At 40.9% G+C, this 21,774-nt stretch overlaps 1 protein-coding gene across 3 annotated transcripts in view; it reads left to right on the top strand.

Moving 5' to 3' along the window:
• The window catches only part of BDP1 (B double prime 1, subunit of RNA polymerase III transcription initiation factor IIIB), a 286,362-nt gene that overhangs the window by 169,239 nt on the left and 95,349 nt on the right, over nucleotides 1-21,774 (top strand). For 2 of the 3 annotated variants that reach the window (XM_063604208.1, XM_055112321.2), the window contains 7 exons: nucleotides 4,469-4,582; nucleotides 7,215-7,934; nucleotides 10,428-10,704; nucleotides 13,672-13,781; nucleotides 15,910-15,969; nucleotides 17,925-18,050; nucleotides 19,180-19,313. In XM_063604208.1, the coding sequence (XP_063460278.1) occupies nucleotides 7,723-7,934; nucleotides 10,428-10,704; nucleotides 13,672-13,781; nucleotides 15,910-15,969; nucleotides 17,925-18,050; nucleotides 19,180-19,313 (919 nt within the window). In that variant the 5' untranslated portion in view covers nucleotides 4,469-4,582; nucleotides 7,215-7,722. Of the gene's footprint in view, nucleotides 1-3,647; nucleotides 4,583-7,214; nucleotides 7,935-10,427; nucleotides 10,705-13,671; nucleotides 13,782-15,909; nucleotides 15,970-17,924; nucleotides 18,051-19,179; nucleotides 19,314-21,774 lie in introns of those variants that run through there. The other variant, XM_034959980.3, reaches the window with a different exon arrangement.

Raw genomic sequence — 21,774 nt, 5'->3', positions numbered from 1 at the left:
GTGAGGGGAGACCGTAGTCACATGAAAATAACAGGTACTGTCTATTACATGCTTGCTATGTAGTAAGTGACTGGCATGCACTTCAGCTATAGCTATCCATGAACCCCTTAGTCCAATTCTATTAAGCAGACATTATAATATTTTATTTTTTAATTAATTAAGTTAGGGCTCTGAGAAGTTAAGCAAATTTACCAATGTTGCATAGTCAGTACAGAAGAAACCCACCACTAAAAGTCAGGTTACTGTAACTATAAAATTAACAAATATTTGGAAGTTCCCAAATGTTAAAACTGATCAAAATCCCTACTTCCAACAGAATGGGAACATTTTCTAGATTTTATGATTAACAAAAATCATTTTCACATCTTTAAAAACCATTTTATAACTGATAAACTATTGTAACAGTTCTGCTATTAAAAGTTATGTATGATTTAGCAGAAAAAAAATTCACACAAAAAACTTTAGGCTAAAAAATAGATTCCATCCAGAGCTTCCAAATATATAATTCCATTAGCACAAATTGCTCAATTTCAAATTTTTAAAAATCCCTTCTGCAATTCATTTGCTCTCCCACTCAAATATAATAATTATTGCTTTTTTAAAACAAGAAAATAGCTCCACTCTAAGTAAATGAATATCTCAAGAACAGTCATAAAAATATATTAGGCCAAAATTATGATGATTTTTACTATCCTAGTTCTCCAAGTGGCATAATGTAACAGCAAAGCTCAAATGTACTAGGGAGCTAAAGTTTATCTCTGATTTGTTCATGCTTTATCTACAGGTTTCTTAAAAGTCACATGAATCCTATCATTTCATATGGCTCTTTGAAATTCTCAGACACAGCCATAACTTTACACAGAAGCATTGTGACCACACTCTTTCAAGATGTTTGATAAAATAAATGATGATAACGCAAACTAATGCAACATTTAAACTTTGCCAAGAACTTATTCTCTCATTTGATTCTTATGGGAATCCTGTGAAATAGGTTACCATGAGTATTTTTCTTATATGTTAGTGATGAGGAATAAAAAGAGCAAGTGATTGTCCTTTAGTGTTTGATAGTGGAAAACCTAATGTCTTCCTTTTTACATAAGTCCTATTGCTCCCCACTATGTCAAACAAATATGTTTATCTGAGTCATCTTTTTGTCAAAAAGGATCTTAAGTGGCTATATAAACAGAAGCCAGTCTTTCTTCATTTACTTAGGTTTGTTCCAAACAGTGTAAATTGTGATTGTGATTTATTGAAGAAAAAATTACTCTGAGCTGACAGGGAACTTGTGATTTATGTATACTGGAATAACAACCCTTAGATTTCCTACAGACTTTTCCTGATCTTGGCTATTATTATTTAAATTGGGGATATATGAAGATATTTCCCAAATATTAGTCTTATGATTCTTACACAAATAGAATCTTGCTTCTGTATACCAATTCAGCTATTACCTCCCTACCACTGTTTGTGGTGGTTTATCAGAACAGACCTTGAAAAATTACTGTTAATTATTTTAAATGGATCTATAAATACATATACATAAACAAGCCACCTAACTAATAACAAATTGATCTTGCAGCAGCAGCATCAAGCTAATACTATCACACAGAGGTTTGCTGAATGCTAACAGATTCTCATGTATTATACATATTTCTGCTTATGTCTAAATCATGGAGGCTGAATGACTAAACTCACCAGCCTTCAAGAGAAATTTTTATTTTTGATTCCGGTTTCACGCACATATACTCATGAGTTTAAGATAAGATGAAATTTTAGATAAAAAAGAAAGCTAAACTGGATATCAGAAAACTTAGACTATAGTCAAAATTCTAGCAGTGAGTAGTTTTCTAACCCGAAGCCATTTAAAAAGCTTCTATTTAATAATTTCATTGGAAAATTTGAGGAAATTAAACTATATTATCTCTAGGATTTCAGTCAGTTATGAAAATACATCTATTTGACTAATAATTTGTGATGTTCTTTCTACCTAATTCAGAAATAATCAAGCAATTAAGAAGGAATTATTGTCTGCAAATACATGTTTTCTCCCTTCTCACACCCTTTGGTGCCCCAAATAACTTATTTTATACTATAAATAACATTATAGCAAGGATGTGTTGATTTCATAGTTCGAGTAATTAAAAAATCAGCCAGAAATTATTGATTTGAAATTGTAAATGGAGTAGATAAAAAAACTGCTAAGGTCAAGAATATTCTTTAAATGTTTTAAAATAATTATAACACGTTTCTTATAACGAGCTTCTCCGAAGCTCGTGGAGACTTGGCGGCGCCGGGAGCCCTGCTGCTACACACGCCTGGGAGAGCCCAGCGAGAGCCCAGAAAGCGGGTTCTGTTCTGCCGGAGGGATAGGCGTGTGTGGATTTTCCCCACTGTGCGCCAGGCACAGGGGATCCACCAGCTCCCCACTTTTTTTTTAATAGGAAATCACAATAAACACTACAATATCTTACTTTTTGGCAAAGCACATTAGCTTTCATTCATCCCCTTGCGGAGGCGGAGAGGGGCGGATGGAGACTGAACAGATTGAGGGTAACTCTGCAAAAGGCACTGTCCTTTACATATTTTCCTTCCTTATTCTAAACACAACTCTGCAAGTTAGGCTTCATTGTTTTCATTTTGCATAAGAGACAGACTTAACCGCGTAGGAATTGATATGAGAATAAAATTTAAGACGGACTCTAAAGCATATTTATTTTCCAGTTTATTCCAGTGCCCTTGTCACGATCCACAGTGCTTCAGGAGTTTTAGGCTACTGACTGTGCTTAGGTTGTTTGGTGGGGAGAGAATGGCAGGGAGTGCAGTCTTAACCACAATTCAGAATAGCCCAGAATAACCTCGGAACCTACGTAAAAGCTGTGGACCATCTGCCATTGGTAGAAACACGTGTAGAGATGCTTCTGTGGCTCATGTAGCGTATAATTACTTCACCTCTTTCATTGTTATACACACACACACACACACACACAAAAGAATAAAAACAAAAAGAGGCCGGGCGCGGTGGCTCACGCCTGTAATCCCAGCACTTTGGGAGACCGAGGCGGGTGGATCACGAGGTCAGGAGATCGAGACCATCCTTGCTAACACGGTGAAACCCTGCCTCTGCTAAAAAAAAAAAAAAAAAAATACAAAAATACAAAAAATTAGCTGGGCGTGGTGGCCGGCGCCTGTAGTCCCAGCTGCTGGGGAGGATGAGTGAGGCAGGAGAATGGTGTGAACCCGGGAGGCGGAGCTTGCAGTGAACCGAGATCGCGCCACTGCACTCCAGCCTGGGCGACAGAGTGAGACTCTATCTCAAAAAATAAAAATAAAAAAAAAATAAAAACAAAACGATAACATTGTTACAAACTGAGATGATTTGGATACCCCACATTGCCCTATATTTTAAAAACTTTTATTTTGGAAGATCTGAAATTTATACAGTACAAAAGCATTAGTAACAAGGATAATGAATCCTCAAGGAGATGCGACCAAACTTCAATTATTACCTCATAAAATCGTCTATTTTAGAGAAGGTGGAGAAAGTGAAGACTGAGGAGCTCTGGAGATGAACTGTCTGGGTTGAAAGTCCATCTCTACTAATTAGTAGCTGTGTCAACTTGGACAGTATTTCAATATGTTAAAGCGTTCTTACCTGTAAAATGGGGAGGTATGTACCTTCTTCATTAACTGAATTAACGTATGTGAAGTACTAGGTCCCCAGCATATGGTAGCACTCAATATGTTAGCTCTTACTGTCATTATTCTTTCAAATTCAGAGAGCCTCGCACACATCACTATCCTATCCCCACACCCCACCTCTCTTCCTTAATACTGCTAGCGTCTGTTTCCACTTAGTGAAGTAACTTGAAGGGAAAAGATTGACTTTCTGGCACCGTGTTTTGTTTTGGAGACAGTATCTAACTCTGTTGCCCAGACTGGAGTACACTGGCGCAATCTCCGCACACTGCAGCCTCAGCCTCCCAGGTTCAAGCGATTCTTGTGCCTCAGTCTCCCAGTAGCTGGGATTACAGGCGGCTGCTACCTTGCCCCGGCTAATTTTTGTATTTTTCGTAGAGACGGTTTTTTGCCTTGTTGGCCTGGCTGATCTTGAACTCCTGGCCTCGTGTGATCTGTCTGCCTCGGCCTCCCAAAGTGCTGGGATTTCAAGCATGAGATTTCAACCATTCCAACCGCTGGCACAGTTCTTTATAGAGATAAGATCATCTAAAGAGGGAATGGGGTGGGATTGGAAGGTAAGTGGTAGAGTTTTTTTGTTTGTTTTGTTTTGTTTTGTTTTTTAGACGGAGTCTCCCTATGTCGTCCAGGCTGGAGTGCGGTGGTGCGATCTCAGCTCACTGCAAGCTCTGCCTCCTGGGTTCACGCCATTCTCCTGCCTCAGCCTCCCAAGTAGCTGGGACTACAGGTACCCGCCACCACGCCCAGCTAGCTTTTTGTATTTTTTTCGTAGAGATGAGGTTTCACCGTGTTAGCCAGTATGGTCTCGATCTCCTGACTTCATGATCCGCCTGTCTCGGCCTCCCAAAGTGCTGGGATTACTGGCGCAAGCCACCGCGCCCGGCCGGTGAGTAGTAGAGTTGTTTTTGTACGTGCTCTCAGTTTAATCTAATTGAACATTTTTCTTTGCAGCTGAAAAATTTTGCAGTTCTTAAGTTGTAGGGCTACACATGATATACCCCATGTACACAAAATGTGTTGGGTGTGTCTCTCAGAGAAAAGTAGAGATTTAAAAAATTAGTATGATGCCACTAAGAATTTACTCCACAAACTTGTGTAACAAATGTCTTATGACTTTATATTTAATAATAAAATTTAATCTGGTTGTGTTCCCATCCCTTTACTGGTGGGAAATTAAATCTTAGTCACTATTTACTTTCTGACCTGTAAAAACTTGGGACAATGCCCTAGTCTCTTAAGTGGAACAGAAGATCATCTGGGGAAAGGCCCTGTGTCTTCAGTTGGTATCAGAATATGCTGTTCAAAGCTGTGTAGTCCTGGCAGTGGCTCCAAGATTCCTGAGACATCTTTAGCAGGGTATTCTCTCGAATTCTTGAGCTTCTTTAAATAAAGAAGATAAAACTGAGATCCTGTTCCTTTTCCAGAGTATTGCAGGGAGCCCACAGAATCCACAGACCTCCTCTTTTCTCTTCCTTCCTTCCTTCCTTCCTTCCTTTCTCTCTCTCTCTCTTTTTTTTTTTTTTTTTTGAGACAGGGTCTCACTTTGTCACCCAGGCTGTAGTGCAGTGGTGTGATCTTGGCTCACTGCAACTTCCGCCTCCTGGGCTCAAGCAATCCTCCAACCTCAGCCTCCTGAGTAGCTGGGATTACAGGCAGAAGCCACCATGCTCAGCTAATTTTTGTAATTTTGGTAGAGATGAGGTTTCACCATGTTGGCTAGGCTGGTCTTAAACTCCTGGGCTCAAGTGATTCGCCTGCCTCAACCTCCCAAAGTGCTGGGATTACAGGCACGAGCTGTGCCTGGCCTCCAGACCTTCATTTTCTTCATAGTCTTAGAGACATATGTTTTCTCTTCTCTGCTTTCAGTCTTGCCTTCCTACTCTCAAAAGCACTTGCCTCTTTTTTGTTCTCCCTTTAGGTGATCAATTTCTTCAGTCAGTTCAGAATTTTATTCCTTTGACCTTTTGTTATTAATGTATCACCATATTCTTGTAGGATTTTCTTTTCCTTCTAAGAAGAAAGTCAGGCCTTTGTGTTCCCATGAGTCAGGGGATTTGTATCACTGGTTCAAACATTGGCCCAATACCTCCAAGGCCAACCTCAGCTCTGGCTATTTTTCCTCTCATCATAGAGGACTTCCCTAGCCACTCTACTGCCAGCCTCCCTCCCATTACTTTCTATCACATCATCCTGTACATTTCTCTCTTTTTTTTCTTCTTATTATTAAATTTTTGTTTTAGGGACAAGGTTTCACTTTGTCACCCATGCTGGAGGGCAGTGGCACTATCATAGCTCACTGCAGCCTGGACCGCCTGCCTCAGCCTTCCAGGTAGCTGGAGCTAGAGGTGGGAGCCATCACAGCCACCGCATGTGTGTAATTTGTTTTAGGGGTCTCAATATTTTGAGCAGGTTGGTCTGGAAGTCTTGGGCTCAAGAGACCCTCCCACTTCAGTCTCCACAGTAGCTGGGATTATAGATGTGCCTCACCATACCCGGCATTCAACCCTTAAATTTATTTCATGACATTTGATACACTTTATTTTGTTGCAATTAATTAATTCATTTATTTTAAGACAGAGTCTCACTCATTCTGTTGCCTAGGCTAGAGTGCAGTGGTGCCATCTTGGCTCCCGGCAGCCTCCACCTCCAGGGTTCAAGCCATTCTCCTGTCTCAGCCTCCCATAGCTGGGATTACAGGCTTGCACCACCAGGCCTGGCTCATTTTTGTATTTTTAGTAGAGATGGAGTTTAACCATGTTGGCCAGGCTGGTCTCGAACTCCTGACCTCAAGCAATCTGCCTTGCCTTAGCCTCCTAAAATGTTGGGATTACGGGCATGAGGCACCCACGCCGGGCCTGATACATTTAAAAAATATCTTGTTCATTTCTTTTTTGTATTTTCTCCTCCCAAATCCAGAACGTCTTGTTTACTGCTACCTCCTGAAGCAGATTAAGAATACTCACAATAATTTACAAAGTTTCAACTATAATAATTTTTAAACAGGCTGGAGTGTAGTGGTACGATCTCGGGTGATACATTCATATTAAAAAGTACACAAGGAGGTTGGGCGTGGTGGCTCACGTCTGTAATCCCAGCACTTTGGGAGGCCAAATGGGTGGCTCGCTTGAGCCTAGGAGTTCAAGATCAGCCTAGGCAACATGATGAACCCCGTCTCTACTAAATATACGAGAAAAAAAAAATTAGCCGGGTGTCGTGGCGCGTGCCTGTGGTCCCAGCAACTTGGGAGGCTGTGACGGGAGGATCGCCTGAGCCCGAGAGGTGGAGGCTGCAGTGAGCCAAGATCGCGCAACTGCACACTCCAGCCTAGGCGACAGAGCAAGACCCTGTCTCAAAGGACAAAAACAAAAAAGTACACAAAGGCGTACGGTAAATGGTCTTCCTACCACGACGTGTTTTCCAGAAACACATTCCTCTCCTGGGAGGTAACTATTATCAGTTTCTTCACACCAGCATTTTTAATCTATGTCTACTCAATTTAGAATTTCTAAACCCTTCAGGATCTTCAAAAAACAAAATCGGCCAGCGATTTTAATAGTTCCAGTAAAGGTTTGAGCAGAGAAGTGGACTTTCTTCTTTTCCTCTTTTCAACTACTCCTAAGGACTCCTGGAGAAGAAAGAGCAAATATCTCTGCATCTCAATTTCTGGTCCGCAGGTAACCCAGTCTCAGTAGCTTGGTAGTTACCATGGCTCCCAGTGCTGTGCGTCTGACGTCATTCTGCGGCGCTGGCTGATGGCGCAATCAGTTCCGGCGTCCTGTGAGGGCGGGGATGCTGGGAGGAGGGTGAAATTTAGCCATCGGTGTGTGGCAGGGTCATGAAAAAGCGGCGGCGGCGGGAGAGAGGAGGAGGCGGCGGCGGGGCAGTGAAACTACGGTAGCTGCCCCCTGAGCTGGTGGTGTGGCTTTGTGGGGAGGGCGTAGTTCCTAATCCCCTTTCCGGGCAGCCGCCGGGGCTCGGGGCTGTGAGCGGCCGTCAGGCTGCCTCCCCGGGCCCCCTGCCTCCGCCATGTTCCGCAGGGCACGCCTTAGCGTGAAGCCGAATGTCAGGCCTGGTGTAGGCGCCAGGGGCTCCACAGCTTCCAATCCCCAGCGTGGACGGGAGTCTCCCAGGCCGCCGGAGCCTGCCACGGACTCTGCTTCCAAGCCCGCGGAGCCCACAGATGTGCCCACAGTCGATTTCGGTGGAGCGGAGCCCCAAGAAAAGACTCCTAGGAGCAGGTAAGAGCTTGCAGAGGGAAGAATTTTCATTTGTCCCGCCTCTCCGGGCATGTCACCTGGAAGCTGAGAAAATGAATTTTATCATAAGAGTCCGCTCTCGTTTGCAGTAAGCCTTTCAGTTGAGGCTTGATGAAACCACTCCAAACTGCAGTTTGGTTGTCTGACCTGCAGGGTGTGGCTTGTGTGGATTTTGTCACGGTCTATAGATTCTCCGAGAGGAGACCATGTCTTCAAGTGGTGGTGGGGAGAATCGGGGCATGGCAGTCCTGAAGTGAAGAATATCCACACTATTCATTTGAGAATTTAGGTCACTATAGTTTTCATCCTTCTGGAGTGCTTTGCAGGGAAGTGTTTTTGTCTTTCAATTTATAAAATATTTATTTTTTAAAGGAGAAGATAAGTATTGCTTTGGCTTTGCCGATTTATGTCAGTGAGTAAGAGTTCTGGTCACTTAATTGAAGTGTGCCTCTTTAACTATGGTGACTGTGTTTCCCGAATAGAGAAGCATGGCTTTAGCGTCATGTATCGTATTTGGATTCAGGACTCTTTTAGTCTACAGGTAAACTTTTCTCAGGCAGAATTTACTCATCTGCAAAATGGGAATAGTATTGCCTACTTGGAGCGTTTTGGTGCAGATTGGAGATAACTCATATAAACTACCTTGCAGGGGATATGGCAGAATAGTTGCCTACAAAAAGTTACTGGTTTTTTAGAAAGGTGATGGAGTAAATTTAAGACATGTTAGGCTAAGATGGCCTCTGTTTCTATGTATGTGAGGAAATCAGTAAACAGCCTTGTTAAGTGAAGTGAGATAGTACAAATTCTGTTTGTGCTGTGATAGGAAGGTGAAAAATTTATTTATTTTTGGAACATCTTCCTCTGTTGGCCTGAACTGGTGCTGAGTGTATGGTGTTACGTTGATAGTTCAGTGATGGTTAGTAATTTCCAAGTTTATTACATGAATCTGTTTCAAAATTTCTACACAGAAAGGAGATACCGATACTAGTCGCTGTTAAATTAATAAAGTTCTCAGAGATTTCGTTAATTATGTATGAGTGCGTGATGGTTGATAATTTAATAAATTGCCCAAAGATTGTAGTTTTGAGATATTTATGGTCAAGGATATTTAATTTTTTTTTTGAGTTGACATTTACGTTTGGGGAATATAATTTGTTTTTTAGTCACTTTTTTTGCCATTACTGACCCTGGGAAAGTGTTTTTTTTTTTTTTTTTTTTAAATTAGTGTTTTTTTAGATGGAGTCTTGCTCTATCGCCCAGGCTGAAGTGCAATGGTATGGCTCACCGCAACCTCCACCTCCCGGGTTCTTGCAATTCTCCTGTCTCAGGCTCCCAAGTATCTGGGACTACGGGCGTGCCCCACCACGCCCAGCTAATTTTTGTATTTTCAGTAGAGACAGGGTTTCACCATGTTGGCCAGGCTGGACTCGAACTCCTGACCTCAAGTGATCCACCTGCCTCAGCCCAAAGTGCTGGGGTTACAGGGGTGAGCCACCGTGCCTGGCCTCTTTTTATTTTTTTGTGGGTCTTTGCTAGTTGTAAAAATCTATAGGATATATATTCTGTCATTATGCATTCAACGTAATTGGGTGAAATGCAGATAATGCATGTATCACATTGGCATAACAGCTAAGATGGGAATTTAAATTGAAGTCTTCCTGGAAAGGTTATTCTATAAGGCATTTTCTAATTTTTTATAAGTAATTATAAAATAGGAAAAAAGTAGACTGTTTTTAATTATTGACTTATACCACCTCTTTTCTTGACTCAAGTTGCATTTATAGACCATTCCTGAAATACTTATATCTGAGGTATACCATACCTAATATACAATTTGGGGTGACTGAGTACTTTTTTTGACTGAAGTTTATTCTGATGGCTGTATAAGTAGCGTTGTACCTGACAAAATATAAATGATTTCTGCCTCAAAGGGAATTGGGTTTGGCTACTGTAACTAAATGTTTTTCTTCAAATACTGCAATACAGATATTTCAGAGGTTTGAAGTTTTGCATATTTGATTTGACTGACCTCGGGTTGATAAGTAAAGTAAAATGCCGGTAGTTTAGACCAGTTTAAAATGTCAGAGTGAATTAAAATTTTTTTAAATTTTATATATAAATTAATTATAAATTATTACTTTGTTACTTAGTAATTCAAATTAGGTTGATTAAGCTTTGTTCTGTAAGTTGGTTATTTGTTTTGAGGGAGGTAAGCCTATAATTATGTGCTCTAATGTGCCTAGGGACTTTATGTTTGAAAAAGATTAAGAGTCTATTAGAATTTATGTATATTTAAAAGATTTACTAAACAAATTTTTTTGTAACCTGTCATAATTATCATAAATCTCAAGTTACTAATTTTTTTTTTTTTAATTACGAGATTGCAGTTTTGGATTTTCACCAGACTAGGTTTTAAAACTAGCATGTGTAACAGAAGATTCATGTGCCCTCTTTTTTCTTTTTTAATTTCAATAGTACTGAAAAGACTGGTGGTGACAATGATGTTGAAGAATCCAGTAGATCTTCCTCTACTGTTTCACAGAGAAGAAAGCGAATATCAAGTACTTCTAGTCTGGTTAAGTCTAGTGTCAGTGTTCCTTCAGAATCTCATCCCTTACCTACAATTAATCAAGAGGCTCCACAGCCAACTGCCACTTCAACAAAAGAGAAACAGCCATGCTCAGACAGATACCGAATATACAAAGCCCAGAAACTGAGGGAAATGTTAAAAGAAGAATTGAGAAAAGAGAAGGTAAGGGAGGAGAATCAGGATTTTGATGTTGCCTTCTATTTATGTTAGTAAGGAATCATTGGGAAGAAAAGCATTTGTAGCATTTTGATGGGGGAACAAAACCACATAACATCCGTTAGTCAATAGAACATCCCTTCTTGTTAATGGATTGATTGATACACCGTGGAGTTAAATTATATTTTTCACTGATAGTAATTTTTACATTATTTATTTATGTTTTCAGTGTTTTTGGTGAGGACCACAAATAAGTTTCATACACATACACATAGATACACATACACAAACATATTTATAAAATAAACCTTCAGTCTGATTTTTCATATAAAGATGTCCAAGTGACAAGTGATATATTTATTTGAATTAAGACAAGTATAGGCCGGGCGTGGTGGCTCATGCCTGTAATCCCAGCACTTTGGGAGGACTAGTGGGGCAGATCACTTGAGGTCAGGAGTTCAAGACCAGCCTGGCCAACATGGCAAAACCCTGTCTCTACTAAAAATCCAAAAATTAGCTGGGCCTGGTGGCGTGCATGTGTAATCCCAACTACTGGGGAGGCTGAGGCATGAGAATTGCTCGAACCTGGGAGGTGGAAGTTGCAGTGAGCTGAGATTGTGCCTCTGCATTCCAGCCTGGGTGATAGAGTGAAACTGTCTCCAAGAAAAAGACAAATATAGTTGAGCAGAATGAATTGGTAATGTTTTCTAAATTGACTATGGAAAATTACAAGTGGGAAAAATTTGTGGTATGCATATATTAGAGTCCATGTTCTTTTTAATCTTGAGGATTGATTTCTTTTCTAGAAGGGCAGGTAACAGCAGTAGAGCATGCTGGCCCTGGAGTTAAATACTTAGGGATTGAATCTCAGCTTCATTTCTTTACTAGCTTTGTGACCTTGGGTAATTTAATTAATCTATTTCCTCATCTGTAAAATAGACCAATAATAGTTCAGGTTGAGCATCCCTGAAATTGAAAATGCTCCAAAGTCTAAAATGTTTTGAGTGCCAAAGTGATGCTCCAGGGAAATGCTCATTGGAGCATATTGGATTTCAAATTTTCAGGTTAGAGATGCTCAGCCAGCATGTATTCTGCAAATATTCAAAAATGTGAAAAAATCCAAAATGTGAATCATTTCTGGTCTCAAGTATTTCAGATAAGAGATGCTCAACCTCTGTCTAGCTCATTGGAGGGTTGTGAAGATTAAATGAGTCAATACATGTAAAACACACTTAAACTGGTGTCTTGGGCCTTGTGCAGTGGCTCACGCCTATAATCCCAGCACTTTGGGAGGCCGAGGTGGGCGGATCACCTGAGGTCAGGAGTTCGAGACCAGCCTGGCCAACATGGTGAAACCCCGTCTCTACTAAAAATACAAACATTATCTGGTCGTGGTGGTGCACACCTGTAATCCCAGCTACTCAGGAGGCTGAGACAGGAGAATCGCTTGAACCCGGGAGGCAGAGGTTGCGGTGAGCCAAAATCGTGCCATTGCACTCCAGCATGAGTGACAGAGCGAGACTCCGTCTCAAAAAAAACCAACCAAACAAAAAAACTAGTGTCTTGAAAATAGTAAGTGTCCAACCAGTGTCAGCTTCTGTTATGAATTATAAAATGCCTCTTTAGTTTTTTTTAAATTAAAGGAAGGCATTTTGCTTGGTGCTTTATATCTGTTATCTTATGTAATTATATCAACTATGTGAAGTAGATATCACTGTTTTACACAGGAGAAAACAAGCTTTCAATTTATGTCTTCTAAAATGTAAGCCTCACAACAATTGCTTGAACCTGGAAGGCGGAGGTTGCAGTGAGCTGAAATTGTGCTACTGCATTCCAGCCTGGGCGACAGAGCAAAGCCTCTAAAAATGTTTTATGGGTTGGGAATTGGGGGTGGGGGGATTAAAAAAAAGTTCTGTATTTTACAGAAACTGCTTATTTGCTTATTTAATTTATTTTGGGGAATTAAAGATTAAACATTTGCTTTAAGAATTTTACAAAATACACAGAATTTCAAGTCACTACAGGGTAAAAAAAAGCTGTGTAAGCATAAATTCTCAGTGAGCTATTAAGATGTTTAGTTAGAAGGCATCAGTAAGCATTTTATACATTGAGCTTTATTAGTTTTATTCTTTCGTTATTTATTTAGTTTTGAGACAAGGTCTCACTGTCACCCAGGATGGAGTGCGCTAGTATAATTACAGTTCACTGCAGCCTCAACCTCCCAGGCTCAAGTGATCCTCCCACCTCAGCCTCCCAAGTAGCTGTGGCTATAGGCATATGCCACCACATCCAGCTAATTTTTTTGTATTTTTTTGTAGAGATAGGGTCTCATTTATGTTGCCCAGGCTGGTAACTCCTGAGCTCAAGCGATCCTCCTGCCTCAGCCTCCCAAAGTGCTGGGATTATAGAAATAAGCCACTGTGCCTGGCCACATTGAGCTTTTATCTAGTCCTAGTCACTTTAATTGTTAAAATCTAAATACTGCCTGGGTGTGTGGTTCACTCCTGTAATCCCAGTGCTTTAGGAGTCTGAGGCAGGAGGATCACTTGAGCCCAGGAATTTGAGAGCAGCCTTGGCAACATAGGGAGACTCCATCTCTACCAAAAAAAAAACCCCACAAAATTAGCCAGGTGTTAGGCAAGCATCTGTAGTCCCAGCTACTTGGGAGGCTGAGGTGGGAGGACTGCTTGAGCTCAGGAGTTCAAGGCTGCAGTGAGCTATGATTGCGCCACTGCACTTTAGCCTGGATGACAGAGCAAGACCCCATCTCAAAAGCAGATAAATAAAAACTAAAAGCTATTGAGGGTAATGTGCTACAACTTTTTAATATTCCATCTACAAAATTACATAATTGGGGTGAGAATAATATTAAAGCACTTATAGTGAACGCAACAGTGGACTGTATATTTGCATATAGTACATCTGAAATTCTTTAATATTTATAAAAGTGGATCTGTGTGTTTATGTATACAGAAACAATGGAAAAACAAATATGCTATAAATGAAAGTCAGAGGCCACCAGATCGTTCAAAAATGACTATGAGAGACTTCATATATTATCTACCAGATAATAATCCAATGACGTAAGTAAAATTTATTTCTGCTTTACTATCTCTTTTTTTTTTTTTTTTTTGGAGGTGGAGTCTCGCTCTGTCACCCAGGCTGGAGTGCAGTGGTGCAATCTTGGCTCACTGCAACCTCTGCCTCCCAGGTTCAAGTGATTCTCCTGCCTCAGATTCCCAGGTAGCTGGGATTACAGATGCTCGCCACCACACCCGGCTAATTTTTGTATTTTTAGTAGAGACTGGGTTTGGCCATGTTGGCTTGCCTGGTTTTAAACTCCTTACCTCGGGTGATCCACCCGCTTCAGCGTCCCAAAGTGCTGAGATTACAGGCGTGAGCCACTGCGCCTGGCCTTCTGTTTTACTTTATTTGGGTATGTAGTTATATAAATAGCATTTTTATAGTAATTTTTTTAGTTTTCCAAAAGCATGTTGACAAAATTTGGAACACATATGTCCTTTTAAATAGAATTTCATAACAAAAAGTAGCAGTATTTCAAGTAACTGCTTTCTGAGGATGGTAGATTATGCCCTTTATTTCTGAGATTAAAAATAAATTTCCTGGCTGGGCGCAGTGGCTCATGCCTGTAATCCCAGCACTTTAGGAGACCAAGGTGTGTGGGCCGCCTGAGTCCAGGAGTTTGAGACCAGCCCGGGCAACATGGTGAAACCCTATCTCTACAAAAAGTACAAAAATTAGCCAGGCATGGTGGCATGTGCCTGTAGTTCCAGCTATTTGGGAGGCTGAGGCAGGAGGACTGCTTGAACCCTGGCATTTGAGGCTGCAGTGAACCATGTTCATGCCACTGCATTCTGGGTGCACTCAGGGTGACAGAGCGAGATCCTGTCTCAAAAAAAAAAAAATTTTTTTTTCTTTGTTATATTGGTTACCAAGGCATAGTGAAACCAACTAAGCCACTTTTCTGTAATCAAGATTGCAATTTTGGCCAGGCGAAGTGGCTCACCCCTGTAATCACAGCATTTTAGGAGGCCAAGGCGAGAGAATTGCTTGAGCCCAGGAGTTTGAGACCTGCCTGGGCAATGTAGTGAGACCCCATCTCTACAAAAAATACAAAAATTAGCTGGGCATTGTGGCGCACAGGAGGCTGAGGTGGGAGGATCACTTGAGCCTGGGAGTTCAAGGCAGCAGTGAGCCAAGATTGCACCACTGCACTCCAGCCTGGGAGACAGCGAGACTGTCTCATTTAAAAAAAAAATGTTTGAAAGGATTGCAATTTCTATTTTTAACATACTATAAACTGATCTAAAGGAGTGATGCAAGTTTTATGCCCTGCCTTCTAATAAAGACAGTAGTAGTGTGATTAATAAATCCTCCAAGAACAAAGCTTCTTTATTAAAGTTAGCCTGGGGTTTCTGAGGCAGGTTTATAATAAATCTCATTGTTGTATTGTTGATGGTTTAGCAGGTAGAGGTAGGAGTTGGGACAGTTCCTCAGCATAGCCCTTTTTCAGATTCACCAGGTCTTTGGCCCTGTTGAAGAAAGGGCCAGAAACCTCGGTTTTGAGTTGTTTAACATCCAGGAGTTGGAGCCAAGTCAGTCACCTAAGCTGCTTCATGCCTTGGGATTGGGAGCCTCCTTTCACTGAGAAGTTAGAGGATAAGAACATTCTCTGTTGGGCGTGGTGGCTCATGCCTGTAATCTCAGTGTTTTGGGAAGCTAAGGTGGGAGGATCACATGATCCCAGGAGTTTGACACCAGCCTGGGCGATATGGTGAGACCTCGTCTCTACAAAAAATTAAAAGACAAAAATTAGCCTGGTGTGGTGGCATGCACCTGTAGTCCCAGCTACGTGGGGGGCTGAGGTGGGAGGATTGCTTGAGCTCAAGAAGTAGAGGTTACATGGAGCTGAGATCACACCACTGCACTTCAGTCTGACAGCAAGACCCTGTTGTTGTATTAAAAAAAAAAAAAAAAAAGTATTCTTTACTTAGGACCTAACAAATTATTTGTATGTGATGACAAGCTTTTAACTGAAAAATTGATTGTTGGATTATACTGTCATTAACAAAATGCTGTGATATATCATTAAAAATTAGAAGTTAGAATAATTTTCTTCTTGCCTACAGATAGAATTGGGAAGATATAAATTAATAATTTATTAAAGATATTGTTATTTATGTTCAATAGTTCTTCACTGGAACAAGAAAAGAAAACTGAAAAGCCATCGACTCCAGTCCAGACAAGAGAGTAAGTATTTTATTTTTGAATATATTCTATTCCTACATTTTTTAAGAAATGAGATCAAATGGTGCTTCCTGTTATAGTTGAATTACATTTGATTGGGGTTGGGCACAGTGGTTCACTCCTGTAATCTCAGCACTTTGCGAAGCCAAGATGGGAGGATTGCCAGAAGCCAGGAGTTGAGACCAGCCTGGGCATCATAGTGACATTTTGTCTCTACAAAAAATGTAAAAATAAGCTGTGCATGGTGGTGTGTACATGTAGTCCTAGTTATTCAGGAGGCTGAGGTGGGAGGATCGCTCGAGCCCACACGTTCAAGGCTGTAGTGAACTGTGATCACGCCACTGCATTCCAGCCTGGGTGACAGAGCAAGACTTTGTCTCTTAAAAAAAAATTACGTTTGGTTGGGCTATTGTTTTTGTAATTTTAAAATTTTAATTTAATTTTTGAGACAGGATGTTGCTGTGTCACCCAGGCTGGAGTGCAGTGGTGTGAACATAGCTCACTGCAGCCTTGACCTCCTGGGCTCGTGATCCTCCTGCCTCAGCCTCCTGAGTAGCCGGGAGTACAGGTGTGTGCCACCACGGTTGGCTAAATTTTTTAGTTTTTTTTTTTTTTTTGAGATGGAGTCTTGCTCTGTCACCAGGCTGGAGTGCAGTGGTGCGATCTCGGCTCACTGCAGCCTCTGCCTCCCGGGTTCAAGCGATTCTGCTGCCTCAGCCTCCCGAGCAGCTGGGACTACGGCTGCGCGCCACCATGCCCAGCTAATTTTTGTATTTTTAGTAGAAACGGGGTTTTACCATGTTGGTCAGGATGGTCTCCATCTCTTGACCTCATGATCGGCCCGCCTCGGCCTCCCAAAGTGCTGGGATTACAGGTGTAAGCCACCATGCCAGCCTAAAGTTTTTTTTTTCATAGAGATAAGGTTTCACTATGTCGCCCAGGCTGGTGGTCTTGAACTTCTAAGCTCAAGTAATCCTTTCGCCTCAGCCTCCAAAAGTACTAGGATTACAGGCATGAGCTGCTGCATTTGGCCATTTTCCTTAAGGCTCAAATGAGCATGAAAATACTAACCCTGAAGGATTGTACTGAAAAGTTAATCAAATAATCTAGAAACTAATGCTATATAACTATAAGCATTATTATTATTATTATTTTTTTTTACAGATAGGGTCTTGCACTGTCACCTAGGCTGGGGTGCAGTGGTGTGATTAAACTCTTGGCCTCAAGAGATACTCCTGCCTCAGTCTCCTGAGTAGCTGGGACTATAGGCACGCATCACCATGCTGGGCTAATTTTTAAATTTTTTTTGTAGGGTAGGGTCTTGCTATGTTGCCCAGGCTGATCTCAACTCCTGGCCTCGAGTGATTTTCCTGCCTTGGCCTCCGAAATTGCTAGGATTACAGGCCTGAACCACCATGTCCTTTCTGTTTCTCTTTATTTTAAAAGAGAGTAAAGACTGCTTGGGCAATGCACGGTGGCTCACGCCTGTAATCCCAGCACTTTGGGAGGCTGAGGCGGGTGGATCGTGAGGTCAGGAGTTTGAGACCAGCCTGGCCAACATCGTGAAACCCCGTCTCTACTAAAAATACAAAAATTAGCTAGGTGTGGAGGTGCGCGCCTGTAATCCCAGCTACTGGGGAGGCTGAGGCAGTAGAATGGTGTGAACCCAGGAGGCGGAGGTTGCAGTGAGTCGAGATCATGCCACTGCACTCCAGCCTGGGTGACAGGGCGAAACTCCATCTAAAAAAAAAAATAAGACTTCTTACTAAATGTCTCGAGATAAAACTTGAGAAAATCCTCTAATTGCGTCCTTAATAACACATACTGTTTTCATTTGGATTATAGGGAAAGTTGGAAATAGCTAGAAGGTTGAGTTTATAATCATTTATTTTAAGTTTTATACTATTCAGGCACACTTTTCATGCCTTTGTGAATTAACTTATCTTTATATGTGGTAGGCAAGAAGGTAAGAGTACTCCTAATGCTGAAGATAATGAAATGGAAGAAGAGACAGATGATGGGCCATTACTGGTTCCTCGAGTAAAAGTGGCAGAAGATGGTTCCATTATTTTGGATGAAGAAAGGTATTTAGAAAAGAGAAAAAGTGAGATTGTGGTTACATGAGAACAAACATGCTTTGTCTAGTGAAAGAGGTCCTCTTTCTATATTGGCCTTTGTCACTTAGACCTTGACGTTCTTATTTGCATAATGAATATTGTAAATAGAAAAGTGGGTTAGTTTAATTTGTAAATTTTAGTAATTTTTATAACTATTTTGTATGAGAAGATGCCCTATCATCTATTAACCTAACACCATTGTTTTATCATCTTTACTGGTCACTGAGTCAGGCTGTTGAACTAATCATATGCTGTCTTCCACTGAGGATAAATTTCTAAGATTGACACAGTCTTGAAGTCAATATTCAAGTTCTCATATTATTAAGAGCTTATCCTGGTGTGTGGTGATAACTAATGGATATACAATGAAATGTAGGTTTAACATATTTTATGATTTTTGTTATGGTGAGGTATAATTCATCTTTTGGTTTAATTTCTCAGTTATAACATTAAATTTCGCACATTGGGCATTGTGGAATTTAGTTGTCTTAAGGGTTTTTTTTTTTAAAAGATGTAAATTAGTAAATGAATAAAGCAATGGAAGGTCTTTGAAAGTTTAGCCAGTGAAAAATAATTTTATAGCATTCACATTCTATAATTAAACATAAATGTAGTACTGCTAATAATAGTTGTTTTTGTGTGCTATTTTCCATTAGTTTGTGATGATGATTTTACTGGTCATTAAATAGTTAGAGCATATTTAACTGCTTTCTCTGCAGGAATGTAAAATATAAAGTGCTTGTGTTTTCCAAAATTTCCATGGAGTCCAGCACAGTAATACATATTGAATATCAAAGACATGTGGAAGTCAATAATACAAATACCTTTTTATAATACGTAGCCCAAAGATATTTTGTAAATATTATATTGCTGTTATGGATTTTGAAAATGAGTTGACATTTCTTTCTACCCTCTTGGAATCACATTTTAGGTAAAACTTAGCAGATGCTTGGAAAATACCCATATTTCACATAAGTATTATTATGCTTTTGATATGATTGCCATGCTAAACCTCAAAATATAACTATTTACATCTCATTTGCTATTTGTTTCCTTGTTTTTAGTATAGATCTATTTAAAAATGTGTTTATTTCAGTTTAACTGTAGAAGTTTTAAGAACAAAAGGCCCTTGTGTTGTTGAAGAAAATGACCCCATATTTGAGCGCGGTTCTACAACTACATACTCCAGCTTTAGGAAAAACTATTACTCTAAACCATGGTCAAATAAAGGTAACTAATTTTCATTTAAAAACGTGTAAGTTCTCTATTTGAAGTGAAGTGACTGTTTCTGAATTAAATCAGTTCTCCCCTAAGTACATAAAATGTAAACTACCATTTTATTCCAGCTAATTTTATTGACACCTCTATCTTATGCCCTCCATGGAATGGTATCTCTGACTTTGTCTTACAAATCTTCAAAAAAATTTTATTTTTTATAGCAACTGGGTCTCAGCCAGGTGCAGTGGCTTATACCTGTAATCCCTACACTTTGGGAGGTTGAGGCAGGAGGATCACTTGAGGCCAGGAGTTTGAGACCAACTTGGGCAACAAAGCAAGACCTCATCTCTACAAAAAAATTAAGAAAAAAAATTAGAAAAGTAGAGATAGGGTCTTGATTGATTGCCGAGGCTGGAGTGCAGTGAAACTATCATAGCTTACTGCAGCCTTGAACTCTTGGGCTCATGTGATCTTCCTGCCTCAGCCTCCTAGAGTAGCTGGCACTACAGGCGTGTGCCACCAAACCCAGCTAATTTTTTGAAAAAAAAATTTTTTTTTTTTGAGACGGAGTTTCCCTCTTGTTGCGCAGGCTGGAGTACAATGGCACGATCTCAGCTCACTGCAACCTCTGCCTCCTGGGTTCAAGCGATTCTCCTGCCTCAGCTTCCCAAGTAGTTGGGATTACAGGCACCTGCCACCACCCCCAGCTAATTTTTGTATTTTTAGTAGAGATGGGGTTTTATCATGTTGGCCAGGCTGGTCTCAAACTCCTGACCTCAGGTGATCTGCTCACCTTGGCCTCCCAAAGTGCTGGGATTACAGGCATGAGCCACCACACCTGGCCTGTGTTTTGGATTTTTTTGAAGAAATAAGGTCTCAATATGTTGCCCAGGCTGGTCTCCAATGCCTAGGCTCAAGCGATCCTTTGCCTCCCGAAGTGTTGAGATTATAGGCGTGAGTCGTTGTGCCCAGCCCAGAAATATTTTTCTGTTCTTTTTTTTTTTTTTTTAATTTCTTTCAGTCACTGCTCTGCTGAAAGAAATATTTTTTAAGAATTACCTTTATAGTCGTTTTGGCTGGAACGTTCCTCTCTGTCAAATCTCTACAGTAAATACCATTTAAATAAAAATTAACAATACAATATTTCCTTTTTTTTTTTTTTTTGAGATGGAGTTTCACTCTTGTCGCCTAGGCTGGAGTGCGGTGGCGCGATCTCAGCTCACTGCAACCTCTGCTTCCTGGGTTCAAGCGATTCTCCTGCCTCAGCCTCCCGAGCAGCTGTGATTACAGGCGCCTGCCACCATGCCCAGCTAATTTTTGTGTTTTTGGTAGAGATGGGGTTTCACCATGTTGGCCAGGCTGGTCTCGAACTCCTGACCTCAGGTGATCCGCCTGCCTCAGCCTCCCAAAGTGCTGGGATTACAGGCGTGAGCCACTGTGCCCAGCCAACAATACAATATTTCTAATGCGAATAATGTTCTACCTCAGATAATATTGTATAATAAAGCTTCTATAGATAAATATTATGCTGTTAATAATCTGTTGCATGTTGGTGCTTATTGTTTTTATTTTAAAAACAGTAGTTTTGAGGAAAAAATTCAAACAGCAGGATATAGAGTAAAAAGATTCTATACTTCCCTTCTTTCACTTCCCTGTACCTATTCTCCTGAAGTGTAACTTCTGTTAGTAGTTTCTTTTTTTGAGACCGAGTCTCACTCTGTCACCCAGGCTGGAGTGCAGTGGTGCGATCTTGGCTCACTGCAGCCGCCACCTCCTAGGTTCAAGTGATTCTCCTTCCTCAGCCTCCCGAGTAGCTGGGATTACAGGCATATGTCACCATGCCCAGCTAATTTGTGTGTTTTTAGTAGAGACGGGGTTTCACCATGTTGGCCAGGATGGTCTGGAACTCCTGACCTCAAGTGATCTGCCTGCCTCGGCCTCCCAAAGTGCTGGTATTTACAAGCGTGAGCCACCGTGCGTGGCCTCTTGTGTATTTTTCTAGCTACTTTCTTTATATACTACTTAGCACATCTTAGTTGCTTATGTAGTGTAACCCTATCCTGAGTATGACTCATAGTTTTCTTCAGAGCACTTTGAATAAGATCAGCTAGGCAGAATGAATGTCTTAAAAAAAAAATTCCAGATGCTTTTGTATGATTTCTTTTTCTTTTTTTTTGAGGTGGAGTCTCGCTCTTTTGCCCAGGCTGGAGTGCAGTGGCGCCATCTCAGCTCACTGTAACCTCCGCCTCCCGGGTTCAAGCTATTCTTCTGCCTCAGCCTCCCCAGTAGCTGGGATTACAGGTGCACGCCACCACACCCAGCTCATTTTTTTTTTTATTTTTAGCAGAGACAGGGTTTCACCGTGTTGGCCCGGCTGGTCTCAAACTCTTTTTTTTTTTTTTTTTGAGATGGAATTTCACTTTTGTTGCTCAGATTGGAGTGCAATGGCACGATCTCGGCTCACCGCAACCTC

Source organism: Pan paniscus, chromosome 4, assembly GCF_029289425.2.
Source record: "Pan paniscus chromosome 4, NHGRI_mPanPan1-v2.0_pri, whole genome shotgun sequence".
Classification (NCBI taxonomy): Eukaryota; Metazoa; Chordata; class Mammalia; order Primates; family Hominidae; genus Pan; species Pan paniscus.
The sequence above is the reverse complement of the archived record's forward strand: the minus strand, read 5'-3'. Positions and strand labels throughout refer to the sequence as shown.